The sequence below is a fragment of the Vidua chalybeata genome, chromosome 6 (genome assembly GCF_026979565.1).
Source record: "Vidua chalybeata isolate OUT-0048 chromosome 6, bVidCha1 merged haplotype, whole genome shotgun sequence".
In the NCBI taxonomy this organism is placed as follows: Eukaryota; Metazoa; Chordata; class Aves; order Passeriformes; family Viduidae; genus Vidua; species Vidua chalybeata.
Window position 1 is genome coordinate 3478012 of NC_071535.1, and position 18611 is coordinate 3496622.

The window sequence follows — 18611 nt, forward strand, 5'->3', positions numbered from 1 at the left end:
CTTATGGGACATATAGCAAATGCCCATTTAGTTTTGGTAGTAATTACTTATGAAAATTAGTCAGTAAAAACATTGCAGTTTCATGCCTGTTACAGCTCCCACAGGATTTCAGAGTGGTTTGGGTTGGAAGGGACCTTGAAGACCATCTTGTTCCAACCCCTGACATGGACAGGGACACTTTCCACTATCCCAGCTTGCTCCAAGCCCTGTCCAGCCTGGCCTTGGACACTTCCAGGGATCCAGGGGCAGCCACAGCTGCTCTGGACACCCTCTGCCAGGGCCTCATCACCCTCACAGACAAGAATTCCTAATTCCCAATCTCCCATCCATCCCTGCCCTCTGGCAGTGGGAGCCATTCCCTGTGTCCTGTCCCTCCATCCCTTGTCCCCAGTCCCTCTCCAGCTCTCCTGGAGCCGCTTCAGGCCCTGCAAGGGGCTCTGAGCTCTCCCTGGAGCTTCTCCTCTCCAGGTGAGCACCCCCAGCTCTCCCAGCCTGGCTCCAGCCCTTGGAGCATTCCCATGATTTCCTCTGGACTTGCTCCAGCAGCTCCACCTCCTCCTGATTTTGGGAGCCCCAGAGCTGGGCACAACACTCCAGCGGGGTCTGAGGAAACTGGAGCAGAGGGGCAGATTCCCCCTCTCTCCCTGCTGCTCACTCGCCTGGGAAGGTTTCCGGGCTGCCAGCGCCCCGCTCCTGCTCCTGCTGCTGAATTTTCCCTGTTAATTCAGAAACGGCCGAATAATGACCTTGAAAAGCACAAACAGATGCTCACTCCCAAGGGAAGGGCGCCAGTGGCCGGGTCGGCATGTGCTGGGCATCGCCCGTGCCCGCGTTTCTGCTGAGTTTAACGGAATTAGCCGGGCACGGAAAGGCTCGGGATTAGTGCCATAGCTGGGAAGGGCAGGGCAGGGAACCACGCCGTGTGTCCGGGCCCCGCCACAGGGGCTGCGGACACGGAGGCACACAGGGAGAGGGCAGAGGGAAAACGCAGATTTCAGGGGTTGAAAGGTGAAAATTGGATGGTTTGGGATCACGTGAAGTGAAAATTTCGTGGTGTTTTGTGTAAGATGAGGGGAAATCCCAGCCAGTGGTCACGGCCACAAGGCTGACAGAGCTCAGGGAGAGTTTGGACAAGGCTCTCAGGAACGCGGTGGAATTGTTGGAGCTGTCGGGATTGCCTTCCGTCGCTCCTGTTGGGCGAGAAGAAAATCAGAATTGGATTTTCAGCAGTCATATAGATCCATTAGGATCAGCTGTTTGTATGATTACTAATGACACTGTTTCTATGATTGTTAATTACACTGTTAAATGTGACAGGAGTTGTGCAGCTTCTGCTGAAGTGTTTGTGCTGGCGGCTGTAGGTCTAAAGAAATCAATGCTCTTGGAGCTTTTACTGGAACCATCAATGGCAATTCACCTTGCACACAGAATTTACATTTTCATTTCTTACTAGTTAAAGTGATTTTTTTTTTTTTTTTTTTTTACACTATGAATATTTCGACTTTTTTTTCCCCCGTTGAAGGGACAGAAAGTAAGCTTTGCTTTGCCAGCTTCTGCTGCAGGTCTTGAACCGCAGGGCGCAGATTCTGATTCACGGACGAGGAGGGGCGACAAATCAAGGTGGAAGTTTATTTTTTTTTTAAACGAGAGCGGTGGAAATGGTGCTGAAGCGCTGTTGAGGAGCCGCTCCCGGAGCCGCGGGGCCGCCAGGCCGGGTCCCCTCAGGGGCCGCGCCCGCCCCTCAGCGGAGGCGTCACGTGACCGCGGGGGCAAGGGCGGGGCCGCGCGCGCTGTCACGTGACACCACCCGCGCCGCACAGCTCATCCAGGAGGAGGTGGGCGTGGCCTCACGGACGATGGGCGTGGTCTATTATGCAGATTTTTTACGGGCGGGGCGCGGCCGTGGGTGGGCGTGGCCAGACCGCGGTTGGGCGGCGCCGGTGACGCGGGCGGCCGTAGAGGGGCGTGGCCGAGCGCGCGCCCCCTCCGGTGTGGCGGGCGTGGCCGCCGTGACGCAGTTCCGGTTCCGGTGCCCGTCGCGGTGGCGGTGCAGCTGCGGCCGCCGCGTCGCTCCGGGCCTGCGCCGGCTCCCCCCGCACAGGTACCGGCACCCGGCCCCGCCGCCCGCACGGGCCCTGCGCCGCCGCGGGGAGCGCGGGAGGGCGGGGGGGGGGGGGGCGGGCTGCGGCCGCGGGGCCGCCGGGCCGCGCCTCAGACATCCCGGCGGTGGCGCCCCGCCTGCGGGGGGCGGGCGGTGCTGGTCCCCGCCGAGCACCGGGGGTCGCTCGTGGCGGGGCCTGGCGGCTCTGTAGCGGCGCTGTCTTGGCTGGGTTAAATATTTATTCGGCTTTTTTTTTTTTTTTTTTTTTTTTTTTTCGCGTTGTGCGGCCGTAGTTTATTAATGAGCACATCAATGAGCGTGGATTGCACATAAGTGACTTCAGGTTAAAGCTTCCTCTCTAAAGGCTCGGGAAAGCCGCTTTTTCAGAGTTGGTGAGAAGTTGGTTTATCAAATTTTAACGTGTTTTAAGGCAGCTGACGCACAGGGGAGGGCCAGCACCGCGTGGTGCCAGTGCTGCCCGCCTGACAGGTTTTGTTTCTGATGAAAAACTTGTTTCCAGGAGAATTCCGTGGAAAACGGTGCTGATCTGCTGGTGCTCAGCCTCGTTGCCAGGGGTGTAAGAACAAAAAGTAGCTGCTTTGTCTTTTTGAAACCAAAATGACACGCCCTGAAACTGCCCTTCCCGGGAGCTGTGCAGATCAGAGGCTGAAGGAAAAATTCGTGGTGAATATCAGGCCAGCCCTGGGATGCATTTTGGATATTCTTGAAGCTTGAGTTCATCCAAGTGCATTTGAACAGTGCCAGTTGAAGAAAGGTGCCAGGTGTCAGGCCTGAAAAGTGTTTTTTTTCTGGGAAAGAGCCTCTGCCAAGGGGCAGAAAGGTGTCTGGGTTTGTGTGCCAGAATGGAATGGGACACGTGGGTTTGGTGTTTTTTTAGGGGGTGGCACACCAAAACCCTGCAGCGAAGCTGTCTGATAGTCACTCCTCAGAGTCAGCGTGTTTATTCCATCCAAAACAATTACAATAAATGCTTGAGAGGGGAACAGAGATGCTGTGGCTGCCCCTGGATCCCTGCAAGTGTTCCAGGCCAGGTTGGACAGGGCTTGGAGCAGCCTGGCACAGTGGAAGGTGTCCCTGCCATGGCAGGGGGGGTGGAATGAGATGAGCTTTAAGTCCCTTCCACCCCAAACCACTCTGGGATTCTGTGAGGTGAGGCTCTGTAGCTCTCAAGATAATTTAGAGGCAGCTCTGAAAGATGAGTTTTAATCGTTCCAGGCTGCTGGACTAACAGATCTTTGTCAGGATTGCCAGGGCTGCGTGGTGTGGGCAGGAGGGATCTGTGGCAGGGAAGACTCTCTGCTGTGACTTTGTGTCACAGCTGGCACACCAACTGGGCTCCTCCCTGTGCTCCGTGCCCATCTGCTGGGCCTGGGGACCTGGTGAAGGGATCAGCTGCAGAACTGAATGGGCTGGTGAGGGTGAAGAGCTGGCACAGATCACAGATCCTTGTGGCTTTGTGTTTTACAGGTCCTGGAAGCTGCCAGGTCCTCTGTTTTGAAGAATTCTTTTCTTTTTGGTAGTTGGCAGTTTACAGCAAATGTCACCATTTGGTTGTCAGTTTTGAAGACATCTGTCCTGAAAATCTGGAAACTGACTTTTGTCATTTTTTCATTTATAACAGACAGGGAAAGGGGCAGAAATATCCCCAAACCTCTCATAGCCGCTGATGATGTAGCTGTTGGTTTAGTTTGTCAATTAACTTTATTTTCCCCATGGATAAACACCCAGGGCACACCAAATTATTTTATGGTATGTGAGCACCAGGGAGGCTTTAAGGATGGGGAAGGGGCCAGAGGAGCCCACCAAGATGCTCAGAGGGCTGCAGCAGCTCTCCTGTGAGGAAAGGCTGAGAGAGCTGGGATGGTTCATCTTGGAGAAGAGAAGGATCTGGGGTGATCTAATTGTGGCCTTCCAGGACCTGAAGAGAGTCTGCAAGAAAGGTGGAGAGGGGCTGTTTAAAAGAGCATGGAGTGCCAGGGCAGGGGGGAATGGCTTCCCACTGCCAGAGGGCAGGGTTCACTGGGATATTGGGAAGGAATTCTGCCTGTGGGCGTGGGGAGGCCCTGGCACAGGGTGCCCAGAGAAGCTGTGGCTGCCCCTGGATCCCAGGAGAGTGAGCAGCAGGGAGAGAGGGGGAATCTGCCCCTCTGCTCCAGTTTCCTCAGACCCTGCTGGAGTGTTGTGTCCAGCTCTGAGGCTCCCAAAATCAGGAGGAGATGGAGCTGCTGGAGCAAGTCCAGAGGAAATCATGGGGATGCTCCAAGGGCTGGAGCCAGGCTGGGAGAGCTGGGGGTGCTCACCTGGAGAGGAGAAGCTCCAGGGAGAGCTCAGAGCCCCTTGCAGGGCCTGAAGGGGCTCCAGGAGAGCTGGAGAGGGACTGGGGACAAGGGATGGAAGGACAGGACACAGGGAATGGCTCCCAGTGCCAGAGGGCAGGGATGGAGGGGAGATTGGGAATTAGGAATTCTTGTCTGTGAGGGTGTGAGGCCCTGGCAGAGGGTGCCCAGAGAAGCTGTGGCTGCCCCTGGATCCCTGGAAGTGGATGGGCCTTGGAGCAACCTGGTCTTGTGGAGGAAGGTGTCCCTGCCCATGGCAGGGGGGGTGGAACAAGATGAGCTTTAATGTCCCTTCCTACCCAAACCCTTCTGGGATTCTCTAAAGGCCGACTCTGAAGTGTTGATATTTAACGCCTGAAGCTGCAGGAATTTGCATATTTTAGAAAACATTTAGAAGCCGTCAAAGACTTGGTGTCTCTTCCATTTTCTCCGGGTGCTATGTTGGGTAGTTACACTTATGTGGGCAGAAATCCTGTTGTGGATGAGGTGATGCTGGTAGGAATTAGTCATGTTAGAGTGACAAAGGAACCTCTCTGCCGAGGCAGCCGTGCCACCCAGTGGAAATGCAGCACAGCCTGTTGCATATCCAGAAATCCTTTTTCTGTGTTTGAAAGATGATCATGGAGACAGGAACTAAATCTGGCACATCAAGTGTTGGAATCATGTCATACAACTAAAAAAAAAGAAAAAATAGGAAAGCAGTTGATGCTTAGTTTTGGGTTAGAAGAAGTGCTTTGGATAGCTCTTCCTAATGAGGGTCTGTAAGGACTGATGGTGGATAAAAGCCAGGAGAGGCAAAAGCATGGGAAAAATTGCTACTACACCCATCGTTTCAGTGAGATGGATGCAATCCAAGAGGGTTTGGAGCTGAAGAAGCAGCGTGGAGCTGGTTTGTTGTGGAAGCTGTTCAGTAGGACGGATTTAGCACGGCACACGTAGCACCAGGCTGCCAGAAACAGGCGTTTCACAGACCCCCCTGAGAGTCACCCCGTGGCTGGGAACACTCTTGGAAGAGCTCTCCTGCCAGAGCTGGGTTGGAATTGTGCTTCCCAGCCTTTCTCCCTTCCCAGGGCAGCGTGAGCCCAGCAGCCTCACTATCTCACCTACCTGCTGGTCATTTTTGGGAGCAGCTCATGGATAGGATTTCCAGGAGGCCTTGGCCTGTGGCCTGAAGGTTTTGCAGGATATCATTTCTGGGCAGGTGCAGTGAAGTCCTTCCTGCCTCTCATGGCTCTTCAGGATAAAGGGTGAGAGGGACTCAGCTCCTGGCAGCCTTTTTTTTGCAGGCATTGGTCATCTCTCTCCATCCCTGGCTTCAGTTTGGTGCTCTGAGGTGGCTGAGAGGTGCTGCCCTGAGCAGCAGAGCTGGAGCTGGCAGCCTCTGGGAAGCCAGAGATGTTTCCAGGGGCGTTGGCCTTCAGAAAACAAAGGGAATCTTATCTTAGAGCACAGTGGATGCAAGCAGGACTTCACTCTGAATGCTGCCAGCTCTGTTGTCTTTCTGCTCCCTGCCAAATAACTTCAACTCCTGAACCCTCCTTGCATTTGTTCTTTCTTCATCCCAACTGCAGGGAAGATAATTTGGAGTAGAGTTTAAATGTGGCAGAATGAATGTCTGTTACATGAATGGGTTTCTCTGCTGATATCAGTGCTTGTGCACCAGGAAAGCTTCAAGAGATAACTGGTTAATTCAGGAGTCCATTTGTTAATTCTAATGACTCTAAAAATCCCATCAAGCCACCATTCAGTGTGGGTTGTTTTTGTTGTTTTTTTTTTCTAAAATCTTGAGCCCATGTGTGACCTGGAGGCACTTTAAAATTTAGTTACTGGAGGTCTTCTGTCTGACCCTGTCTCTGAGTCTGATTGGTGAGCATGTGAATGCCTTGGGCAATAGTTGTAATAATATAATTGATATTCCTGTAAGGTTTTGACTGAAATTCTTCAACTAGTGTTGAACAACCTGAATGGAATATAGATTCCAGATTTAAGCACAGATGAGTTCATATGTTGTCTGAATGTTAAGGGTAATTTCAGTTTCTTTTTTATGAAATGAAGGTGGCAGTACCCAGATTAAATGTCTGTTTAAGAAACATCCCTGAAATAGGGCATCCTTTCTGCAGGAGGATCCTTGACATGCTTGGCATGGGCTCAGTTATCCCAAATGTTGCCAACAAATGTTGCTCTTGTCTGCTTGCCAAAGTAAAAAAGCCACTAAATCTCATTTAAGTTATGCTTAACTACTTTTTTTCTTCCTTTTTTTTTTTTTTATAAATAATGCAGCAGAATCGTTATCTTCATTTTCATGGCACAGAAATATTTGGGAATGATCTGCTAACAAATATTGGGGATATTTGGGAAGCAGGCCTGTTTCAACCATGTTCACCCACTGCTTGACTTGAATTTACTCCTCTCTGACACTTTTGTGACAGATCACAGGATTTTCTTCTGACTTCTCCTTTAGTTTCATTTCTTCTCTTCCTTCTCTCCCTCGCAGCAAATGTTCCAACTTCTTCTGTGGACTATTTTCAGTCTGTTGTAGATCTGGTTTTCAGTTGGTCTTATCCCATCTCTCCATCTGCCTAAAGAAATGAGGATTCTCTTGACCTGTTTTGGTGATTTTTTAAATAACCTGATTATGATGATGGTTATTATTGTCTGTGCACTTATGTAAAAGTTTTTTGAACTTGTCTGTATAGTAATGATTGTTTTCCTTTATTTTTGGGGTTATTGATAAATAGCTTCTCTGTCCATGGAGGTAAATTGAACTATAGTACCACCCAAAATCCCCTGCCAGCTTATTATTGAGTGTGGTTAATTGCAAAAATTAATGAATTCTTAGCAGAAGAGGTATTTCTTGAAGAGAAATTGAGTTTGTGGTAGATACATCTCAGACAGCTGAGCTGTTAATAACAGGAGCAGAAACCACTTCCCTGATGTAGTTCACTTGGTTTCTCATTTTTAAACAAATAGTCCTTGATCTGAAATGTTCCTCATCTGAGACAGAGTCCTTACTTGAAAGAACTACTGCTTTTTATAAATTAATACAGGAGTTTTAACAAACCTTTGTATTCGTGCAATTAGGCACTGAATTCCATCAACCTTGTAGATACATATTTCTTAAAAGGTTTATTTAAATGGTTAGGTGTTTCTTGACAGGTTTATTTAAATTGCTAGGTATTTCTTGAAAGGTTTATTTAAATTACTAGGTATTTCTTAAAAGGGTTATTTAAATTATTAGGTGTAACTTGAAAAGTTCACTGTGTTTCCACAGAGGTCTGGGTTGTTCCATGTGGTCATAAATAACTTGGGAAATGAGATGAGCACTGTCTTGTTGATACAAAGCCATTCAGGAAAGTAAGGATTAGGTAATAAATTGGCAGAAATAATTCAATGGCAATAAATCTGCTGTGATTCAGAGTAGATAAATGTAGAGTGGTGCATATAATTTCACATATAAAATGCTGGGCTGACCCTTGCCACTGAGGAGTGAAATATTGCCACAGAAGTGTCAGTTCCATAGGGACCTAAAAGCAGCTGAAAAATGAAGAAGTATTAGGAAGGAAATAGAAGACAAACCAGAGCATAATTATGGTACTGTATAAATCAATGGTTATCCCACATCTTCAATTCTCTGTGGTTCTTTCTTGTCATTCATCCCAAAAGATAGAAAAGACTTGGAAAAGCCTCAAATTGAGGCAGGGAGAATAATCAAAGGTAGGGAAGAGCTGCTGCACAAGGGTCAGGGGGATAAGCTGGAGCTCAGCCTGGAGAAGGGAGAGATGAAAGAAAATGGTAAAAATCTGTAGGATAATGATCAGCATGGGCAGGGTGGATAAGAATAGACTTGCTGATTTCCTCAGCTGCAAGAATGGAGGAGCAACAAGTGAAAGTAGTAAAATCCAGGTTTAGAACAAAAAAATGAGGTAGCTTTTGTGCAACAAATAGCAGCCTGTGGAGTGCCTTGCCAGTGGGTGTTGTAGGAACAACTCTGAAGTGGGCAAATGAGACATCCTCTCATCTAAGTGAGGAAACTGGATGTGTTTGTGGAAGAGGAATTATTTGAGGGTTATTACTCCATGGAAATTGTCTACAGCTTAGGAAGTGGCTGAGATTGGAATCATTGAAGTGTTGGGGTGTCATTCCTGTTCTTGTTCTTCTCTACTGGTCACTGTTAAGATAAAATGGGATGCTGAGCTGAATGGCCCCTTGTCTGATCCACAACTGTCCTGAGGTCAGGAGATTGTGTAGATAGTAGCAAACTTACAATACAGCTTCAGAGAAGATTGTATAAATAATATAATGTAACGTGGATATATATTAACCTAAGGGAGCTTATAAACCTGTTTGATCTGGGCTTTCTGTACAAACCTCCATCCCCGAGACCCTTCTCTGTCTTAGAAGTCAGTTCTTCACCATCCACAAGGGAAATACAAAACTTGTGTTTTGTGAGAACCAACTTGTCTTGTCTTTTACATTTTCCCTCCTCTTATGTTCCTTTCTGGCTCCTACACTCTCCTCTAAAACTTGGCTCCTCTTTGTAATTTTTTAACAGTTCCTCACCTCTGGTTATGTGTTAATATGTCTCATTGGTCCCTATTTTTTGGTGCCTATTTTTTTTTAGAAGTGTGGAGAGGTTGGAAGTTGGATACATATTAGTGAGACCTCTGCAGTCAATTACTGGAATTGGTGAATGCAAATAAAAGCATCCTCTACCCTTGATATTGTTATTTATTCTGAAATAATTGGAGGATAAGCCATCAGCAAGCTATAGTTCTTTTATTTTAGGCAATAAGATCTGTGTGATTCCAGTTCTGAGGTCCCCAACATCAGAAGGACATGGACCTGTTGGGACAAGCCCAGAGGAGGCTCCAAGGGCTGGAGCCAGGCTGGGAGAGCTGGGGGTGCTCACCTGGAGAGGAGAAGCTCCAGGGAGAGCTCAGAGCCCCTTGCAGGGCCTGAAGGGGCTCCAGGAGAGCTGGAGAGGGACTGGGGACAAGGGATGGAGGGACAGGACCCAGGGAATGGCTCCCACTGCCAGAGGGCAGGGATGGAGGGGAGATTGAGAAGAATTTTGGGGGTGCTGAGGCCCTGGCACAGGGTGCCCAGAGCAGCTGTGGCTGCCCCTGGATCCCTGGCAGTGTCCAAGGCCAGGCTGGACAGGGTTGGAGCACCCTGGGATAGGGGAAGGTGTCCCTGCCCATGGCAGGGTGTTGTAACTAGGTGATCTTTAATGTCCCTTCCAACCCAAACCATTCCATGATTCTCTGATTTAATCATGTTTTGGTTTAGAGGTATTGACTTCACCCACAAGAATTATGCTCTACCTTTTACAAATCCCATTTTAGAAAACACCTGGAATCCTTCCCAGGCATCCCTGTCTGGGCAGGCTCCATATGAATGCTTTAAATATTTTTTCCTATTGCAGTGTGACCCACTGCTCTCCTGTGTTACACCTGTCTGGGAGGAGGCAGGTGGAGGCTCAGGGCTTTCCTGTTCATGGGAACTTTACCCAGAGAAAGGTTTGGGTCATTCTGAGAGCACAGGGAGGCAGCTGGGACAGCAATAAACCCAAGGGCTAAAACACAAGGAGTTAATTTATTCCCATTATCTCACTAACTGGAGATCCCCAAAGCAACACCTGGCACAGGTGTTCATGAGCACTGATCACCCTGATCCGTGCTCCAGGAGCTGGTGTGGGCCACAGGCTCTGGAACCAAGGCACCACGAGGTGCTGCTGGTCCAGCACCTGCTGTGCTCTGAATGAGACAAACGTAGATGTCTCATTTAGTCTTGCTTAAAAATACCTTTATTATTTTCAACAAATTTCACTTTATCTTACCTTACTTTTCAGCACAATGTCTGGAACTGATGATTTTTCGGTAAGTAACAGTTTTTCTTTCCTGAAGATCAGCCAGTTGTGTTGATTATTCCAAAAGCTGACATAGTTTTTTGAAGGAAAAGGGGAGCTGACAGCTGAGAGATTTCCTCTGTGTCGCAGTGTGGCGTTTTCCTTTTGGGTAGATGTAGCAATCCCTGGACTAAACATCGGAAGCTGCTGGGTGCCTCGTGGCCTCTCTCCTGTGACATTAACAAAGGAGCTGTGCTTTCATGGCATCAGGATAGCTGTAATGGAAATCTAGGGAAATGTTTTCAGGTTCGTGCCGCAGCTGCCTGTTGTTCCGTGTGGTGGGTCGCCTTTTATCTCTGGCTTTTTAACTGCGGCCTGTCAGAATGCCTCTGCTGCCTTAGTGATAGGAGCTGCACAAAAATGAATGTAATCATCTCTGTGCAGCCCCCGGAGCTCTTCTCTTCCCTCCGGCAGAGGGACGCGGTGTAGCCGCCTGGTGGGGGGATGTCTGCAGCCGGGAATTCCGGCCCGCGCATTCCATTCTCACCGGCGCTTTGTCTTTCAGTTGGCAGATGCTTTACCAGACCAGTCGCCCGCTAAAACCTCCAAAGTGAGCAGCACCAAGCCTGGCCAGCAGCCCGGGCAGCCTCCGCAGGGCTGGCCGGCTTCCAACCCTTGGAATAACCCCAGCGCCCCCCCTATGACTCCAACGGGACTGCCACCAAACACATCGGCTTCCAGCGTGCCCTTCGGACCTCCTCCCACGGGAATGTATCCTTCAATGCCCCCGGGACCGCCTGCTCCATTTCCTCCTCCTCCTACTGGACCCTCCTGCCCTCCTCCTGGTGGTCCATATCCACCCCCAACTGTGCCAGGTCCTGTCCCGCCAGGGCAGTATCCTCCACCAAATATGCCCTTTCCAGAGCTTCCACGACCTTACGGAGGTCCAACAGAGCCAGCTGCACCTCCTGCTCCTGTTGGGCCATGGGGATCCATGCCCTCTGGAGCATGGGGACCAACAATGGGAGGGCAGTATCCTGCTCCCAGCATGCCATATCCACCCCCAGGGCCATATTCCGCTCCTACCCAGACTCCAGGGGCTGCGCCGACAGTACCGTGGGGTACGGTCCCGCCTGGAACGTGGGGACCGTCACCGCCCGGGCCATTCCCTCCACCCACAGGATCATACCCAGCTCCAGGACTATATCCTACGCCCCCTAATCCTTTTCAAGTGCCATCTGGTCCTGCTGGTGCTCCATCAATGCCTGGTGGTCCCCATGTGAGTATTTAATTTTGGTCTCAAATTACTCTAAAGCGTTTCACTTTTAAGTGGGGAAATTTCAGTAGCGTAAAACCCGTTAGTGCCAGGTAGGGAGTTTCAGCACACCTCAAGTTTTGTTCCTCGAGTCAATGGGATAGCAGCAACTTGTTAAGTATTAAATATACCAGAATGGCTAAATTATGTTAATGTCTCACGTTATAGTGGTCTTCCACTGCTTGGAAAGACTCTGAAAGCCAAAAAAGGGGGGAAAGCATTGTAATAATTCTGAAAGAGAAAATATTCTAATCTCTTCCATCAAGAGAGCTTGCTGATAGAGCAGTAGGGAGGGAATAACAAAATATAAGGATGAATTTGTGATTAATTAACAATATTTGTAACTGTGAATGAACTGCTGTGTGAAAAACCTGTATTGACCATGACTTATTGTCTCTTGCAGCCTTACCGCTGAATACGTTCTGGGCAACAAAATACTGTAGTTTTCCACCTTCATCCACTACTTACAGAGATTTTTACAGTTTTTGTTTCGGTAATGTATGGGGCTATGAAGAATATTGCCTCTTGTGTGTGCATTTGAGGTATGAAGGAGCAGTTTACATCAATTTACCTTGCTCATATGCTGGCATAATTATTTGGTTTAATCAAATGAAATACAAAGAGAAGAAATCAACTAACACACCTGTGGTTCTTATGTTGGCAAGTATTCCTTGGAAAAACAGGAGTTGCCATGTAAGGATTATAAAGAATCAGGCCCACGGAATTTTAAAAAAGTTAATTCTTAAATTTCCATTAATGCTTTAAGTCTCGTTGCCAGACTCCTGCTGGTCATTGAACGGATGGATAGTCATATTTTGTCTATTTTCAGGTTATTCTAAAAAGTCAATAGAGAAAGTGTTTCAACGTTTTAGTCAAGAAACCTAATTTCTGAACGTGCTACAGTAATTCAAACTAACAAGACAGAGCATGTGAACTCGAAGGTTTTCTCAGCATTTTGTACATACTCAAACCAATTGCTCGGTCTGGGACTACGGAGGAGAAGAGCCACGTTTGGAAGCCTTGGTGTGACTGGTCAGCACACTGTTGGTGTTCACAAACAGGCAATTCCTGTGCAAGTGAAATAACCTGGATGTGCAGTTAACTTTGAATCAGCAAAATGTGAGTTTTATGCATGCAAATGAGGACATCCTGTTGCCAGTTCTCATTCTGTGGTGGTTGGAAGTTTGGCTTGGTCTGTGTAAAGAGAAACTGATCCCCACGTAGGTACTTCCCTATTTCTGACCTGGGTTCTAGTCATTTCAAATTTGACTTGGCTGCTGGGTTGTGTAAACCTGGCAGACTTTTTCAGAGTCCCTGGAAACTGAACTTGAGCTTAAAACCCAACCTGAGCATTCCCTTCCCAGCAGTTTTTGGCACAGCTGTGTCACGACGGAGATCCTCGTTGCCGCCGTTGGGCGCGAGGGGCTCTCGTTCGCTGTCGCTGGGAGCAGCCCTCTGTTCCCAGCTGGGTGTCTGCATACCTCACGGAGTAGGAGGAATTTGGGAGAAACTGAATGTCAGGAAGCCTGTGCACTGCTGTGCAGCTGCCTCTCCCAAGGGGCACTGCCTAAGTTTCCGTGTTCTTGCCATATCTGTGCCAAGCACATCCGAGGGGTTTGCCGAGACGCAGCCACGTCTCTTGGTGGTACTTCATGGCCTACACTTGGACCACGGACAGTTTGTTTCCTCCCCAGCTGGGGATCTCCTGACTTAGCCTCTGTGGGTAGAATTAGGAACAGATTTTGCTTCACATGGTAGCTCATTAGGGAGTCTTTGTATCATGGAACTGTGAACACGAGTTAATTCTCTTCCAGTACTTTCGTGGCTTCCTGCATGCGTGTGATGACACTCTAAAAGCACATGGGGTGACCTGGTGGTGATGCTCCTTGCTGGTCATAGCCTTTATGGCAAAGTCCTACAGTATTTTTGCAGGAGAAAGCAGCCAGCTGAGCTGTGGCTGCTTTAATCCAACGTCATGAAAGCTGATAGCAAAGGAATGTCTATTTTTTCTTTTAGGAAGACAATACTGGAGCTGAACAAAAATACTTTTAACACTTCAACTTAAACCCCAGCAACTTAACCCTTGGAATAAGAACCAAAAGTGCAAGTCTTCACTAACCTTAAGAAAAACCCCAGTTGCCCCCCTAGCAGACTTGGCAAGACTAATTAAAAATTAACATAAGCAACATTGACTGCATTTGCTTAAGTGCTTTTTTGATACCTGCAGCCTTAGACTGTAAATCATTGTAATGAAAAAAACATTTATTCCAAATGAATGGATCATGCAGTAGCAGCCCTCCAGTTGGAATTGCACTGGCCATATGTCTCTGCAGGGAATGGGAAAAGGTAGGAAAGGATAAAGCAAAAGTAGCAAGTAATGATTTTTGGAAAGGGGTTTTGTAAAAGTAACTAGACTTCTAGGTTCTTCCTGAAATAGGCAGGATTTATTACTAGAACATTTAGGCTAAAATTCAATATATATGGGATGTTTTTCAATGTATATTCGTATTTCTTGAGGTCATGAAAAACTGTTTCATAACCCCTTTGTTTTTGTGAGCAGAGTTCTTTGCATAGCAGTGAAAAGGGTATTCCTGTTAATCTATTGTGTAAAAACTCAAGGTGTCACTATATACCGTGTAGTAACTTTATCACATGTTATGTCAAGTGTGAGCAACTTCTGGCCTGAAGCTTTTGCAATGGAATTTGTACATTTCTATGCATCATTTTGAGTTCAGTTGCTGAGGAGTTCGTTTTGACTTGTGCTTTGAGGTTGACATACTGCATTTGTTTACAATACGAAATATAAGCAATCACATCTTTAAAGTATAGATTATCACCTGCTGCTGTATTTTCTTTAGATGAAACAAATATTGCTGTATGATAGTGAGAAGCTATAAATACAGGATTTGATATTTTTTTGAAAATGCTGTCACTTTTGTATAAGATTAGACATTAAACGTATTTTCAAGACTGTTGTGTTCACTGTTTTTCAATTCCTGCTTTTGACATGCCTGTGTAGACTTTTGCCTTGAATGAATAGTAAAAATAGGACATCCTTGATTTGCAAAGCCTGAATATAAAATCAGAATTACTTGACTTCTGTGAGTGTTTTTCCTCTTCCTTTTGTGGTATTTGCAGCCTGTACATAAGGGATATTAAATGTGGATGCGACCATGGCTCTGGTGTAGCATGTCAGCCCTAGGTACTGCCTGTTCACAAATTCCTTGGTAATTAGGAGAGAAAAGATCTGATCTTGCTCATTCCAGAGGAGGAGTGGGACTGGTTTTTACCTGTGGAGAGTTGTGTGTGTGTTTTCCCTGCCTCTGAACAATTCCTGTGCTAGACTGACACACGTGGATGTGGTAAGTGACCCCCAAACCACTGTTCTTACACACTTCCCAGGAGTTTGATGGGATAAAGTGAATAACAGAAACTCCAGGGTTTGGCATCAGTGTGAACTACTAAATTTGGGCATCACTTGTGGCTGCATTTCCATAAATTGGCTTGCAGAGCAGTTCACACTGAGCTGGCCAATGCTGCTGCCTTGGTTCACACCTTCACTCTTCAGGGAAGGTAAAAATGGCAGCAGTGAACAGGAAATAAGATAAACAAAATTATTTATCCACTTAAGGCTTGAGAAAAGCTCATTTTAGTTCATGGTCCAAAAATAATCCTTACATCTGTTAATAGAACAGGGAAGTGTGGGCAGTGCTTTATCCTGACTGTTCAGCTGTGGGATTGTCCCTTCCTCTGGAAATCTCAAATGAATTCTGTCTGCAGCTCCAGTGCATCCAGTGGCCATGCAGATCCAGTTATGTTAATTGCTGCCCTGCAGACCCAGAAAACTTCAGTTGAGTGTTTTTGAGGGACCAAGTCCTGTGAGAGGGAGCTGGGAAAGGGGCTCAGCCTGGAGAAAAGGAGGCTCAGGGGGGACCTTCTGGATCTGCACAATTCCCTGGGCTCTGCTCCCAGGGAACAAGGGACAGGATGAGACGGGATTAAACTGCACCAGGGGAGATTTAGATTAGATGTTGGAGAAAATTTCCTCCTGGAAAGAATGGTCCAGCCCCGGCACAGCTGTCCAGGGAAATGGTGGGGTCCCCATCCCTGCAGGGATTTAAAAGCCGTGGGGATGTGGCACTTGGGGACATGGGTCAGTGGTGGCCTTGGCAGTGCTGGGGGGAAGGTTGGACTAGAACTCTGCATCAGAGGTCTTCTCCACGCTAAAGGATTCAGTGGTTCCAAGTGATATTTATCTATATAATTCTTAGGAGAGGAGTAAAAGCTGTTCAGGGGTGCTGCAGAGTGGTCAGTGCAGGGTCCATCCCGCTGTGGGTGTGTCAGTCCTGCTCCACTCCTGTGAAGGAAGGTGCCCAAAGTCCTGCAGGTGAGCCCAGATCCATTTCTGTGCCCAGCCATCAATGGGTTCACTGCCCAGCCTCTCCAAACTGTCCCAGGAGAGAGATGGTGATCAGAGGGTAGTTTGGGTTGGAAGGGGCCTCAAAAACCATCTCATTGCACCCCTGCTCTGGGCAGGGCCCCCTTCCACCTTGATGGGAAGGGTGGCCTGAGCCTCAGTGCAGTGAGAGCCCTTTGGCATCTGTGGAAGGCTGAAACGTTCCATGTGTATTTTTATTAATGTTGGCTGCCCTATTTCTAAAGTTCAGCTCAGAATTCCAGTTGTTAGAGGGCAATTCCATACACACCAAACAGCCATTTATTCACCAGGCACTGGTGCCTGAGTGTCAACTGGGCAATGAAAAAACACAAGTTTCAGCTTTTACCCAAAGCTTCCAACCAACTCATCCACACAGCAGGAATGACTCCCAATGTCACACCGGGGTGTGACACAGCTGCAGGAGGATCCCAAGAGCACTTGGACCCAGATGTGTCCCTGGGTGGGTGTTGTAGGTGTTTGTGCCATGCAGGGGAGTGAGCTCTGCACCCGCAGCCACCCATCCCTGGGTATCCCGTGGGACCCAGGCTATGGCCTGGAGAGGGATGGTGGCTCCACTCGTGGGATGCTCCCCTATTTCACTCCCTGCTGGCCCAGTTTTCCCATTTCCAAGGTTGATGTAGTGGGATGAGCTACATAAAACTTTTCCTCTGCTCTCAGTGGAATGAGTTAACTAAAAATGCCAGCTGATAGCAGAGAGGGAACATACTTTGGTCTCTCTTGCCTGCAGAATCTCTTAGGTTTGTTGGAAGCAGGTTGCCCATGGAAGCTGTGACTGCCCCATCTCTGGAATTGTCCAAGGCCAGGTTGGATGGGGCTTGGAACAACCTGGTCTAGTGGCAGGAGTCCCTGCTCATGGCAGGGCGTGGAATTGGATCTAAGATCTAAGGTCTCTTCCAACCCACACCACTCTGGGATTCTGTGATGCTTTTGTTTCAGAGATTGGCTGGTTGGCCAGGTTGTCCTGTTTGATGACAATGGGACTTTGTATCCCCTGAGCTGCAGATCATGAGCTGAGATGCAGTTCCAAGTTACACCCAGGTAAGTGACCAGGGGAGTCAGTGCAGCAGCAGGAACAGTTCTGCTCCCTGTTATCAGTTTCCAAAGGGAACCCTCCCTGTTAAATGAGAGACAGGGAGATAAAATCACAGTGCCTGTGTTCCTGTCCTCTTCCCAACTTTCTCATGACAAGAAAGGGAAGGGCTGTGTTGAGCAGCCCTTGGCACACCTCGGGTTTCATTTCAGGTCCTCCTCCTGCTGGCTGTGCAAGATCTTACCTGCTCTTGCACATTCATGTTCTTGTGATTAGGGAAGGGAATTCCTGTAGAAATTAACCCCTAAACTCCTGCATCAGCTCAGTTCCATTCCAAGTGAGAACTAGGAACCTCCCAGTGTCCCTTCCCACCAGAATCACACATCACTCTAAGAAAGTAGTGCTGGTTTATGCCTGGTTAAAAGCAAATATGGAATTCATCCATTATTGTAAATGAATTTGGAAGATGACAAAAGACACTGGATTTAATTTGGGAATTCCTGGTCTTGGCATGAATGGCATGAAGCTGTGCCAGGGTGGGTTTAGGCTGGATATCAGGGAAAGGTTCTTCCCCCAGAGGGTGCTGGGCACTGCCCCAGGGAATGGGCACAGCCCCGAGGCTGCCAGAGCTCCAGGAGCATTGGGACAGCACTGCCAGGGATGCCCAGGGTGGGATTGCTGGGGGGTCTGTGCAGGGCCAGGAGCTGCACCCAATGATCCTCGTGGGTCCCTTCCCACTCAGGCTACTCTGTGACACCTCTGGCTCGTGAATGCAGTGTTGTCCTGGGGTAGATCCATGCTGAGAACCCCAGAAGTGTGTGCTGACAAGGGCGTTTTGTCAGGATATTCCACTTTTCTGAGTTGTTAAAGGACAATGAAAAGTAACCCTGTGCTGTGGTGCCTTTTCAAAGGAACGTGCTTCATTTGCACAATGTGAAATCTTCACATTCCAGTGCTCTGTGTGACAGAAATGGTTCAGAGGGATTGTTTCCAATTTGCCTGTGTTCCCTTCAGTTACAGGCAACACCCTCCAGCAAAGAGAAGGTGGCAGAATATCACAGTTTAAAATCACTTAAAGTGGGGAAAATTACTGCTTTAATACCCTGGTGCTGCTCTCACTGCGTGCCAAGCTCTGTAAAGCCAGGGTTTGCTGGCACTCCTCAAGGAGACAGAGCTGTTGATCTTGAAGGTTTTTTAATTGAGGTACTTCAAAGTCTCATCAGCTTCCACGCCAGGCTTTCATTTCTGCGTTTCTGCCTGGATTCTGTCCTGTTTTCCCCTCAGAAAGCAGCACCACATCAACCTGGAATACTGGGCTGATCACATTCATGGCTCTGTGCTGCCACTGTCACCATCCTTGTCTTGGTGCTCCTCTCCTGGGGCTCTGTTCTGGCTGGCAGTGCAGGGAGCTGCTAAAAGGAGCGTGGGAGTGGAGTGACATCAAGCAAAAACTGCTCTGAGTGGGTCAAAAAGAATTGGAAAAACGAGTTTTTGAAGTGTT

The 18611-nt window shown here is 48.3% G+C and overlaps 1 protein-coding gene across 3 annotated transcripts; it reads left to right on the plus strand.

Annotated features, from left to right (window-relative positions):
* The first annotated feature begins 986 nt into the window (after positions 1-986).
* Positions 987-14717, plus strand: MAPK1IP1L (mitogen-activated protein kinase 1 interacting protein 1 like). Of its 3 annotated transcripts, none has more exons than XM_053945829.1 (4): positions 987-1008; positions 10310-10337; positions 10872-11585; positions 12025-14717. In XM_053945829.1, the coding sequence occupies exons 2-4, from the start codon at positions 10314-10316 to the stop codon at positions 12034-12036; spliced, it is 750 nt and encodes a 249-aa protein (XP_053801804.1). In that variant the 5' UTR covers positions 987-1008; positions 10310-10313; the 3' UTR covers positions 12037-14717. The 3 variants fall into 3 exon arrangements, with proteins under 3 accessions (XP_053801804.1, XP_053801802.1, XP_053801803.1); XM_053945827.1 differs by lacking the exon at positions 987-1008 and adding an exon at positions 2033-2101; XM_053945828.1 differs by lacking the exon at positions 987-1008 and adding an exon at positions 2392-2493.
* The last annotated feature ends 3894 nt before the right edge of the window (positions 14718-18611 follow it).

Coding starts and splice junctions, on each gene's coding strand:
- MAPK1IP1L (XM_053945829.1), top strand. CDS start 10,314: ATGTCTGGAACTGATGATTTTTCG. Junction 10,338..10,871: donor CTGGAACTGATGATTTTTCG/GTAAGTAACAGT, acceptor TTTGTCTTTCAG/TTGGCAGATGCTTTACCAGA.